The sequence below is a fragment of the Hippoglossus stenolepis genome, chromosome 19 (genome assembly GCF_022539355.2).
Source record: "Hippoglossus stenolepis isolate QCI-W04-F060 chromosome 19, HSTE1.2, whole genome shotgun sequence".
In the NCBI taxonomy this organism is placed as follows: domain Eukaryota; kingdom Metazoa; phylum Chordata; class Actinopteri; order Pleuronectiformes; family Pleuronectidae; genus Hippoglossus; species Hippoglossus stenolepis.
Window position 1 is genome coordinate 20,132,240 of NC_061501.1, and position 12,500 is coordinate 20,144,739.

The window sequence follows — 12,500 nt, forward strand, 5'->3', positions numbered from 1 at the left end:
AAACCCGGGGAATCTGGCTTCAAAGTAAAACAAGAGATTTTGTTTTGGAGGAAAATAAAGAAAACAAACTGGATCAGATATAAAGAATCTTATAATTCAATTTGGCTGAAAACCGTTTATTTAAAAGATGTTTTAAATAAATAAGATGAATTCATGATGAGCTGTTTATTTAGATTGATGATGAAGCTGGATTCCAAACTCATAGATGTTGTGTCTGTGTCCCAGAGCTACCGACACTGTGAATCCACAGACACAGACCGACTTGTGTTGGGACGCACAGATTTTATTTGGAAAGTGCAGACAGGAAGTGTTTTTTATTTTGAAACCTTGACGGTGTCGGAGCATCCTGACGTCTCCTCTGAGCTCAAAGTGAAAACGTCTGATTCTTCCTCCTCTTCCTCCTCTTCCTCCTCTTCATCACAGCATCAGGCCTTCGTCGCCTGCACAGACTTTTATTTTGATGATCTCTCTTCTCTTCCGCTCCTCCTGTCTCGTTTCACCTGAATCTCTTTGTCACCGATGGACTCCTCCGTCCTCAGCATCAGCACCGGAGGGCCGGCGGGCCAGGCAGCACGGCAGGGATTCAACCAACACACATAGCAGCTCGCTGCACTGTGAGTATCCACCATCGAAACATCCCATAATAACACTGTCAGCAGCCCAGCAGGAGGCGCTGTGCTCCGGAGGAGGAGGCTGGAGCGTTGGCTCCTTGTGAGGACATCAGGTCCCTGTCAGAGGGTCGTTACAAATATCTAATAATAAATACTAATATTTATTAATATCTGATACTCAATGATTGATACAAATATCTATTAATCAATAAGTAATACTAATATTTATTCATCAATGTAGTCATGTGAAGAGGACATGTTGGTGGGCGGGGTTATCTGATGGGTTGACTCCGCCCCCCTCAAAGCAGACATGAGAACCATAAAGAATCAGTCGAGAATCACGTTAAACACGTGAGATTTAAAGTGTTTTTAAAGAAGCTGCTGTTTCACATCATGTGTGTTTACAGTCATGCTAGCCTGTTAGCATGTTAGCCTCTTTGCTCAGCTACACGCTAACCTGCTCCATGCTAACGTGAGTTTAACTCAGACTGTAAATTAAAAAAAGGTATAAATATAAAATTCACAAAACTTTATATTCATCCTGAAGGGAAAGTGAATGAATGTTGTGTAATTTTATAGTAGTTTTTTTATTTGTTTTGTGCGTATTTCTTAGTGTTTATTGTATTTACTCTCTTTTTCGTTTATCTTGTGTGTATTTTTGGTTGTTTTGTTTATGGCTTCGACTGTTAAGGGTCTTTTTGGTTATTATTTTAGTCTTAGTCGTTATTTTGTGTCTATTTGTGGTTATTTGGTGTGTATTTGGGTTCTTTTGTGTGTATTTGTGGTTATTCTGTTTCTAACAGTTTGTGTTTCTTCTCTCTTAGTCTGAGGAATCCCACATCAGACTGAGCGGCCTCAACTGACCTCTGACCTCTGACTCATCGTAATCGAGCATCGTCATGACGAAGCAGAAAGTCGACGACGCCGACTGATGAAGCTGGAACTGAAATCTGCCGCCAGAAACACCATGAGCGAGCTGAGGAGGAGGAGGACGCTGTGAGACGCTGAACGCAACAAGCTGGGGACAGACAGGATGAGACGTGCTGAGTCTCACACGTCCCTGATACTTTGACTCTGAAAACCTGGAAGAGTCCGAACGTTTCCAACCAAAAATCAGAGACTTTTCTGACGATGTAGAAGAAGAAGAAGAAGAAGCCGTGATGATTGTTGACCCCTGCACAATAATCCAGCTGTGAACCGACCATGATTGTCTCTGACTGACACAACATCTGTACCAGATCCAACTGTTTTGTGAATGTGAAGAAAAACTCGTCACAGACTCAGACAGCAAATACGATTGTTTCACTTCAAAAGACTCGTTTTTAAACTAAAGATTAACTCGACTAAAGTTTGATCCTAAAAAGTGGCATTTTAAGTTGGACATAAAAAAGTGGACGAGCTGATTGAGCTGCTGATCTGAAACCTCAGGAGGTCAGAGGTCAGGATGACACACCTCCACGCCGGCCTGAGCTCGGAGACGACGGAGAAAGCTCGTTTAGAGCTGAATGAAAACCCCGACACTCTGCACCAGGACATCCAGCAGGTAGACCACGAACAAACATCTGTCAGGTCACGTTTCAAACTCTTCAATCAGAGAAAGAGTTCCTGAGTCACCGTGGTTACAATCTGCTCCTCTGGTTTTAGAAAATATCCAGAAAAGTGTGTGAAATCATCAATTCGTCTTTTTAAACAATTACACATTTGTGAGAAAACGTGTGATTATTATCGAATGAATTCTTGAGTCGGGGCCACAAACATGTTGTGTGAGGTCACACTGACCTCGACCTTTGACCTTTTGCCACCAGATTCCTCCTCATGAGGCTGTGAAGTCAGTTCAGTTCTCTGCTGCCTGAAGATGCAACAACACCAATGATTGAAAACTACAATCAAATGAAAAAGAATCAGCAGCAGATTTAAAGAAGCTCAGAGAACAAACCTCTGCTGAGGTTAATAAAGTGAAAAAATAATCCTGATCCGCTCGTTTACCTGCTCTGACCTTTTAATTCCTGAGGTCGTGTCCCTCCACAAATTTCATAAAAATAGTTTTTACTTAATTGTGCGAACAGATGAAGAAACAGTGATGAAAACAAAGCCACGTCAGCGGAGGTCAAAACACGAGACTGATAAACTCCTCCTCCCGTCTTCTTTCGTCTTCGTTCCGTCCAGGTGCGGGACATGATCGTGACGCGGCCGGACATCGGTTTCCTGCGGACGGACGACGACTTCATCCTCCGCTTCCTGAGGGCTCGAAAGTTCGACCAGATGGAGACGTTCCGACTGTTGGCTCAGTACTTTCAGTTCAGACAGCAGAACCTCGACATGTTCCAGAGCTTCAAGGTAACACGGCAGGTCGTCAGTTCACGCCCCGAACACGGGACGCTGCCGGTTTAGTTCAGGTCTCCGTCTCTTCACTGAACACTGTGTGTGTGTGTGTGTGTGTGTGTGTGTGTGTGTGTGTGTGTGTGTGTGTGTGTGTGTGTGTGTCAGGTGGATGACTCTGGTATTAGCGAGCGTTGATGGACGGTTTCCCCGGCGTGTTGGAGACTCCAGACCAACATGGTCGAAAAATCCTGATCCTGTTCGCCTCCAACTGGGACCAGAGCAGGTATCACACACACACACACACACACACACACACACACACACACACTCACACACCTCTCTATTGATGAAACCACAGAGTTGTATTTAAGGTGTGACGGAGCGTCTCTCTCTCTTATTGATCGTCCGTCAGGAACTCGTTCATCGACATCCTGCGGGCGATTCTTCTCTCGCTGGAGGTTCTGATTGAAAACCCCGAGCTCCAGATCAACGGCTTCGTCCTCATCATCGACTGGAGCAACTTCTCCTTCAAACAGGCGTCCAAGCTCACGCCCAACATCCTCAAACTCGCCATCGAAGGTCTGCAGGTAAAACACCAAGCGCAGAAACCAAAATGACCTCTGACCTCTGACTGATGTTTGACCTCTGACTGGTGCTTGACCTCTGACCTCTGACTGGTGCGTGACCTCTGATGGATGTTTGACCTCTGACTGATGTTTGACCTCTGACTGGTGCTTGACCTCTGACTGGTGCGTGACCTCTGACTGATGTTTGACCTCTGACTGGTGTTTGACCTCTGACGGATGTTTGACCTCTGACTGGTGCTTGACCTCTGACTGGTGCGTGACCTCTGACTGATGTTTGACCTCTGACTGGTGTTTGACCTCTGACTGGTGCTTGACCTCTGACTGGTGCTTGACCTCTGATGGATGTTTGACCTCTGACTGATGTTTGACCTCTGACTGGTGCGTGACCTCTGATGGATGTTTGACCTCTGACTGATGTTTGACCTCTGACCTCTGACTGGTGCGTGACCTCTGACGGATGTTTGACCTCTGACTGATGTTTGACCTCTGACGGGTGTTTGACCTCTGACTGGTGCTTGACCTCTGATGGATGTTTGACCTCTGACTGATGTTTGACCTCTGACTGGTGCTTGACCTCTGACGGATGTTTGACCTCTGACTGATGTTTGACCTCTGACGGATGTTTGACCTCTGACTGGTGCTTGACCTCTGACTGGTGCTTGACCTCTGACTGGTGCTTGACCTCTGACCTCTGACGGATGTTTGACCTCTGACTGATGTTTGACCTCTGACGGATGTTTGACCTCTGACTGGTGCTTGACCTCTGACTGGTGTTTGACCTCTGACTGATGTTTGACCTCTGACTGACTGATGTTTGACCTCTGACTGGTGCTTGACCTCTGACTGGTGCATGACCTCTGACGGATGTTTGACCTCTGACTGGTGCTTGACCTCTGACGGATGTTTGACCTCTGACTGATGTTTGACCTCTGACTGGTGCTTGACCTCTGACTGGTGCTTGACCTCTGACCTCTGACTGGTGCTTGACCTCTGACCTCTGACTGATGCTTGACCTCTGACTGGTGTTTGACCTCTGACTGATGTTTGACCTCTGACTGGTGCTTGACCTCTGACTGGTGTTTGACCTCTGACTGGTGTTTGACCTCTGACTGATGTTTGACCTCTGACTGGTGCATGACCTCTGACCTCTTGTCCGTCGGTGACGTGGCCTCTCTTCATCCTCAGGACAGTTTTCCTGCTCGTTTTGGAGGAATCCACTTTGTGAATCAGCCGTGGTACATCCACGCCATGTACACCATCATCAAACCCTTCCTCAAAGACAAGACCAGGAAACGGGTGAAACTCTAATATTTCCTTTTCTTCTTGTTTTTCTTTCTTCCATTTAGATTGTTAACATCTTCCTGTTTTGTCTTTTTCTCTTCCTCTTCTTCTAATCTCTTCTCTGTCTCCTCCTCTTCCTCAGATCTTCCTCCACGGTAACAACCTGAACTCTCTGCACCAGCTCATCCAGCCCGAGTGTTTGCCGTCAGAGTTCGGTGGGTCGATGCCGCCGTACGACATGGGCATCTGGGCCCGAACGCTGCTGGGGCCAGACTACAACGACGAGACGGAGTACACGCTGACGTACGACGCTCTGCACGTCAGGGAGAACTGTGGAGGAGGAGGAGGAGGAGGAGACAAGGAGATGATGAAGAGGTGGAAAACTTTACTTTATCCATCAGAAACTTTGAGAGACGCCTGGAGGGGAGAGAGGGAGGAGAGGGAGGAGCGATGAGGGAGAGAGGGAGGAGAGAGGGAGGAGAGATGAGGGGGAGAGGGAGGAGAGATGAGGAGAGATGAGGAGGGAGGAGAGAGGAGGGGAGAGGGAGGGGAGGGGAGAAGAGAGAGAGGGAGGGAGGAGGAGGAGAAAGAGAGGAGGAGAGAGGAGGGAGGAGGAGAGAGGGAGGGAGGGAGGGAGGGAAGTGAGAGATGAGGAGAGAGTGAGAGAGATAGGGAGAGGGAGAAGAAAGGGAGGGAGGGAGAGAGGGAGGGAGGGAGAGAGGGAGGAAGTTTCCTCTTTGTCCTCAGGGGGCGCTGCAGTGCATGTATGTGTTGGATTTATCCAAAGTAAAAATGTGTTTTTATATTGTTATTCACCCGTCAATCACTTTAAAGTGTTACGGCCTTTCTGCTGCCCCCTGCTGGCACTTCTCTGTAACATGTTTCTCTGCGTCAGGTCTCAGTCGGCGGTCGAACCAGGAACCCTCCGACAGAACGACAGAGAGACCAACACACCTCTTCTGGCCCTGGACTGAACACACACACACACACACACACACACACACACAGACACACACACACACACACACACACACACACACACACACACACACACACACACACACACAGACACACACACACACACACACACACAGTCTGTCTCTGAGCCATGTGATGTCATCAGCATCTGTTCTGACGTCAACAACTTAACTTTCTGTGAAAAAACCTGATTTCAAACATGGAAACTTTATTTAAACCTGAGATTCAAGTTATGAGGAACGAGCAAGAAAACAACACTCAGATAAAAACACATTTGAGCTGGACGCATCAACAAGGAGGAATTTAAACTGAGATTAGTTTCATCATAGTTTATTAGATACGAGTTTAAAATGCTCTACGTTTTTTCCCACAAAGCTTTGGGGGAAGTATGATGATGTCACATAAATGATCATCTGACGTTACAGCTGAAATAAACCATAGTTTCTGTAACGTGAGGATTAGCAACGGAGCTAAATAACTAATGTGAGATTCTCACCAACTCTGCAGCTTTCAGCCGGTTCCAGATCCTGGTTTGGTTTTTTTGGTTCAGCCACGAGCGGTGGAGACCAAACATGGAGATAGAGAGAGGAAACACCAAACTTCAGCTCTGCTGCCCCCAAGTGGAAAGAAAAAACAACTGATTCAGTTTCAAAAAAGTTTTTACATTAAACTTGTTCGACGAGATGTGATTTAAATCCAGGTTTAAAAATCCTTGTTAAAAATCCCGTGTTTTCTGAGCTGCGAATCAAAAATCTGAATCAGTTTCATTCTAAATGATTCATCCACCTGCTGGAGTGTTAAATAAACTGGAACGTCTCAAAGTGTGAAACTGACCTGATGGAGGAAACATCCGCTTCACTTTGGTAGAAGAATAATCTCCATTTTTTCCTTTAATGTGAAACAACAACATCACATCAAGCCAGACCATCATTGCACACGCATTTCAAAATAAGAGCACTGCACATGTCTCACACTGTAAACCAGCTGTTGGTCTTCTGCCAGGATGAAATGTTCTTTCTTTGCGCTGTGAAGAAACGATCAGCTTCAACCTCCTGCACTGAATGTTGGTTTTTATTCAAGATTGTATATTATTGTATTATTACACTGCAAAAACAGTGTCACGCTCGTCCAGTCGCTCTTACCCTGAGACGTTGGAAGTGAAATCATCTTCATGTCCTGTGACAGAAATAAATGAGATTTCTGAAAATATGTGAATAGATAAAAACAAGTTGATGATTTCACTAAAACGTGTCCAGACATCAAGTTGATTATTCATAAAAACTAAGAGTGACTTGAAGCGTGTGATGATTTTGTTGTGTTGACTCATCATCAGGGCTACACTGGTCTCCACTCGACTGTGATGTAATGTATTTCCTTTCAATGAATGTATAGAATTAAACATTTACACCAACCTGGTCGTGTTGTGTTGAACAGCAGGGATTTTATTTGGGAATAAATCTGATTTTATAAAAAGCTCCCATGTTGAAACACAACCAGAAATCTGCTTCTCTGCTGTTAGTTTTCATTCTCAGGATATTCAGTTTGTTTGGTGAAGAATCCAGAGGCAGAAAGGAGAGAAGTGAGGAGAGAGGAGAGAGGAGAGGAGTGAGGAGAGGAGTGAGGAGAGAAGTGAGGAGAGAGGAGAGAGGAGAGGAGAGAGGAGAGAAGTGAGGAGAGAGTAGGAGAGAAGTGAGGAGAGAGGAGAGAAGTGAGGAGAGAAGTGAGGAGAGAGGAGAGAAGTGAGGAGAGGAGAAGTGAGGAGAGAGGAGAGAAGTGAGGAGAGGAGAGTGAGGAGAGAGGTAGGGAGAAGTGAGGAGAGAGGAGAGAAGTGAGGAGAGGAGAGAAAGTGAGAAGTGAGAGAGAGAGGAGAGAAGTGAGGAGAGAGGAGAGAAGTGAGGAGAGAGGAGAGGAGAGAGGAGAGAGGAGAGAAGTGAGGAGAGAGGAGAGGAGAGAGGAGAGAAGTGAGGAGAGAGGAGAGAAGTGAGGAGAGAAGGAGAGAAGGAGAGAAGTGAGGAGAGAAGTGAGGAGAGAGGAGAGAAGTGAGGAGAGAAGGAGAGAAGTGAGGAGATCATCTCCAGGTTTTGAACTCGGGGCATTAAATCTTAAACTTTTGCAGTTTTGTTTCGCTCCTGGAATCCGACATCTGAGGTTTAACTGCTGCTCATTTTAGAGATTGGAGATTAAAAAAAGAGATTAACTCTGAAATGAGAACTAAAAACAGACCTCACTTATTATTAGTATATATTATGAGTGTGAGGTCGGTTTATATCCGTCTCCTGCAGAATGAAATGTGAACTTGTTAGTTCAGACTTTTTAAATTGAACCTTCTCTAAAGAAACTGGACGAGGTTTTTAGATTAAAAACATCCATAAATAAACAGGTTTGTTCACAGAATCTTAAAACGTGTGATTAGTCAGAGCGTTGAGATTAAACCTGGTTTAAAGTGTGGAAACCAGGAGGCTCTGACAGGCTCAACCTGCCTTCAGACCAAGCTTCGGATTCCCGGGGCTCAGAAGACGTGTAGCTGAGGAAAACATCCGGCTCAGCTTGGACACAAATAGTCGAGTTCCAGTCGGGTTCTGTTCAGGCTCCGTTGGACTCATTTCAAACAACGGCTCTGTGTTCGCTCAGTTGTTCTGGGACTTTAAATTTGAAATAAAACCAGTTGTCTCCTGCTGATGTTTCTACGTCTGTTGAAACATCGGGCGTCTCGTCTGGATCCGAGATGACAAAGAAACAAACACGTGTGGTTTTGGTGGTTGTATTTTTTATATAAATATAAATCCTCTTTTATAGAATCTCACGTTTCCTTGTTACTGTGGAAACGGGAAAATTCAAACCCAGCTGCATGAACACAAAAATGCACAGTGGTCGAGCTAAAACGACGACGTCTCTCTTCGTTAATGAACACGTGACATTTCACAGATCAGCATCATTATTAAAATGTTTATGAGCTTCTTTAATGTAATGAAGAGATTTTAGTGTTTTTTTTCTTACCACAAAATCAAACGACTAAACTTGACATGTGACCCAGAGCACTGGTTTGAAACTCAGTAACGTTTGTGCCTTTGGGAACAATTCAAACAACTTAAAGTGACACAACCTTACAAAACGTGTCCAGGGTTAGAAAACATCTTCCAGAATATTCACAGGGACATTTCCTCGTGGGACTTCCTGGTTCCAAGTCCTGCAGGTGTTCACGTGGGTTTGGGTGAAATGTTGTCAAGTCAGTAGTATTTCCCAGAAACATTTGGATTTTTATTTTCCATCCTTCAGTTCTTCGTCTGCTGCAGTTTTAGTAGTTTATCCACAAACAAAGCAAAACACTAAACCCCGTCAGCCTGTCGGCCGCCTCCTCGCGGACTCTGGTGTTTACCGGAGCTCCGTCGGCGGGTCGGCGGGTCGGCGGGTCGGCCGCCCGCGCTCACGCCCGCTTCCTGCTCCTAGATCGCACTCAGAGTCTGGCGCTGGTGCTGCGTTAACTCCGGGTGCCAGACGTCAACGATGAAGATGAGGCGGTAGCTGACGGCGTCCTGCCAAACCTCGTGCTCGAAGGAGTCGTCGAAGATGAGGACTTTACCCTCCTCCCACTCCCTGTGGAGGAAGAGGAAGAGGAGGAAGAGGAGGAGGAAGAGGAAGAGGAAGAGGAAGAAGAAACACTGACACTTATTTATCACATCTACAGACCAACCAGGTTCGTGACTGACCTACATACTGACTGAGCACCACCCTATCTACACAGCTACCAACTGACAGGGTGGAGCTGAAGAGCAGGATGAAGGTGGAGCTGAAGAGCAGGATGAAGGTGGAGCAGAAGAGGAGGATGAAGGTGGAGGTGAAGAGGAGGATGAAGGTGGAGCTGAAGAGCAGGATGAAGGTGGAGGAGAAGAGGAGGATGAAGGTGGAGGTGAAGAGCAGGATGAAGGTGGAGGAGAAGAGGAGGATGAAGAGGAGGATGAAGGTGGAGGTGAAGAGGAGGATGAAGGTGGAGGAGAAGAGGAGGATGAAGGTGGAGGTGAAGAGCAGGATGAAGGTGGAGGAGAAGAGGAGGATGAAGGTGGAGGTGAAGAGCAGGATGAAGGTGGAGGTGAAGAGCAGGATGAAGGTGGAGGTGAAGAGCAGGATGAAGGTGGAGGAGAAGAGGAGGATGAAGGTGGAGGTGAAGAGCAGGATGAAGGTGGAGGAGAAGAGGAGGATGAAGAGGAGGATGAAGGTGGAGGTGAAGAGGAGGATGAAGGTGGAGGAGAAGAGGAGGATGAAGGTGGAGGAGAAGAGGAGGATGAAGGTGGAGGTGAAGAGCAGGATGAAGGTGGAGGAGAAGAGGAGGATGAAGGTGGAGGAGAAGAGGAGGATGAAGGTGGAGGAGAAGAGGAGGAGAAGAGAGAGGAGGATGAAGGTGGAGGAGAAGAGGAGGATGAAGGTGGAGGAGAAGAGGAGGATGAAGGTGGAGCTGAAGAGGAGGATGAAGGTGGAGGTGAAGAGGAGGATGAAGGTGGAGGTGAAGAGCAGGATGAAGGTGGAGGTGAAGAGGAGGATGAAGGTGGAGGTGAAGAGCAGGATGAAGGTGGAGGTGAAGAGGAGGATGAAGGTGGAGGTGAAGAGGATGAAGGTGAAGAGCAGGATGAAGGTGGAGGTGAAGAGGAGGATGAAGGTGGAGGTGAAGAGGAGGATGAAGGTGGAGGTGAAGAGGAGGATGAAGGTGGAGGTGAAGAGGAGGATGAAGGTGGAGGTGAAGAGGAGGATGAAGGTGGAGGTGAAGAGCAGGATGAAGGTGGAGGTGAAGAGCAGGATGAAGGTGGAGGTGAAGAGGAGGATGAAGGTGGAGGTGAAGAGGATGAAGGTGAAGAGCAGGATGAAGGTGGAGGTGAAGAGCAGGATGAAGGTGGAGGTGAAGAGCAGGATGAAGGTGGAGGTGAAGAGCAGGATGAAGGTGGAGGGGAAGAGCAGGATGAAGGTGGAGGTGAAGAGCAGGATGAAGGTGGAGGAGAAGAGCAGGATGAAGGTGGAGGTGAAGAGCAGGATGAAGGTGGAGGTGAAGAGCAGGATGAAGGTGGAGGTGAAGAGCAGGATGAAGGTGGAGGTGAAGAGCAGGATGAAGGTGGAGGTGAAGAGGAGGATGAAGGTGGAGGTGAAGAGCAGGATGAAGGTGGAGGTGAAGAGCAGGATGAAGGTGGAGGTGAAGAGCAGGATGAAGGTGGAGGTGAAGAGCAGGATGAAGGTGGAGGTGAAGAGCAGGATGAAGGTGGAGGTGAAGAGCAGGATGAAGGTGGAGGTGAAGAGCAGAGCAGCACCTGGTCTGGTTGGTGCAGCGGATCCTGCAGCCATGTTTGGGGACGACGAGGCCGAGGTGCATCCTCAGTCTGCAGTTAGTGGGACCAGTGTGAGGCCACACGTGAGTTCCTGGCTGCATCACGGAGAACTTAATCTGAACACACACAGACAGACACACACACAGACACACACAGACACACACACACACACACACAGACACACACACACACTTTCTGAATATTTTTAGCCATAAAATCCTCCAAAGCTTCTGTCCACCAGGATGTGTTGGTCTCAATATAAAGATCAAACCTCTTGGAGATTTGGAAAGAGACACAAATTAGTTCTGGTATAAAAGTCATAATGCTGCAGAAGGTTTTTCCTTTTAATGTGGATTCAAATGAAAACCTCCCATTTATCTGTCAGGCTCGTGCTGTTTTCAGACCTGCACATCGACTCTGGATAATCTCCTGAAATATCCAGAGGTTCTGTCTGTGAGAACAAATGTCTGAGTCAGTGTCTCTGGACATGTTCTGGATCTTCTCCTGCAGCCTCCTGGTAACATGTGTGTAACATGTCAGAGTGAGTCCATGTGAGGAAACAGCAGGACAATGTGTGGAAGCTTCCCAGAGAGCGAGTGGACGTGTTGATGAGGTTTCTAACACGTGACGGACGTGAAACTGGAAGAACACAAACATCTCAGGATGAAGAAGAGGAGCCGTACACGTAGAAGACGAAGACGTCCACTTGGAAACACGAGGAGGTTCCAGAGCTTCTGGTGATGAGGGCCATCCACAGTCAGGTAAAAGTAGGCCGTGACATCAGGTGACCACAATTCAAGTTAAGGACAAAGTCTACAGCTAAAGTGAAAACAGCTGATGTTTCGGTTTGTTTTGTGTAGTTAAAGCTGCTTTCAGACAGTGTGTGTGTGTGTGTTGTGTGGTGTGTGTGTGTGTGTGTGTGTACCTGTCCTCTCTTGCAGCCTGTAGCTTCAGTGTATCTCTCCAGCAGTGAGCAGGTCTTCTGGACGCCCTGACATGAATTTCCATCTTTCTTCCCTGAACACAGTCACAGTCAGAATCAGCTTTATCGGACATATGTGTATCACAGACTGTGTGTGTGTGTGTGTGTGTGTGTGTGTACCTTGTTGCCACAGTGTGTACTGGCCCCACTCTCCTTTCTCTCGCAGGTTTTCCTCCTCAGGTACGAACAGTCCAGTGTTTTGATCCATCACAGCCAGAGCCTCGTCCCTGATCGTCCTCCAGTTCCTCTCCAACGTCTGCAATCACGCACATTTAACTAACTCCAATTAACATAACCTTCATAGACTCTGCATCGCACACAGACACACAGACACACACACAGACACACACCTTGACCAGATCGGTGTATCCGGTCTCTTTTGGCGTCCACCAGGGCTGAGCCTTCAGTCCCTTCACATTGTACAGAGATC

The 12,500-nt window shown here is 47.1% G+C and overlaps 2 protein-coding genes across 5 annotated transcripts in view; one reads left to right on the forward strand and one right to left on the reverse strand.

Moving 5' to 3' along the window:
* The first annotated feature begins 255 nt into the window (after positions 1–255).
* Positions 256–7,190, forward strand: LOC118098965 (clavesin-1). The gene is given in 9 exon segments (XM_035143265.2): positions 256–614; positions 1,436–2,154; positions 2,778–2,948; positions 3,099–3,114; positions 3,117–3,216; positions 3,346–3,520; positions 4,706–4,816; positions 4,944–5,176; positions 5,697–7,190. Coding segments are annotated over 8 exon segments (984 nt in total). The 5' UTR covers positions 256–614; positions 1,436–2,055; the 3' UTR covers positions 5,776–7,190.
* Positions 7,191–8,529: 1,339 nt separating this feature from the next.
* The window catches only part of unm_hu7910 (un-named hu7910), a 21,535-nt gene continuing 17,564 nt past the window's right edge, over positions 8,530–12,500 (reverse strand). For 3 of the 4 annotated variants that reach the window (XM_035143255.2, XM_035143254.2, XM_035143256.2), the window contains 5 exons: positions 12,421–12,500; positions 12,191–12,326; positions 12,014–12,105; positions 11,071–11,204; positions 8,530–9,373 (listed from right to left, as the gene is read on the reverse strand). The exon at positions 12,421–12,500 is cut by the window's right edge and continues 58 nt beyond it. In XM_035143255.2, coding sequence (XP_034999146.2) covers positions 9,223–9,373; positions 11,071–11,204; positions 12,014–12,105; positions 12,191–12,326; positions 12,421–12,500 — 593 coding nt within the window. In that variant the 3' untranslated portion in view covers positions 8,530–9,222. The remainder of the gene's footprint in view (positions 9,374–11,070; positions 11,205–12,013; positions 12,106–12,190; positions 12,327–12,420) is intronic. The other variant, XM_035143260.2, reaches the window with a different exon arrangement.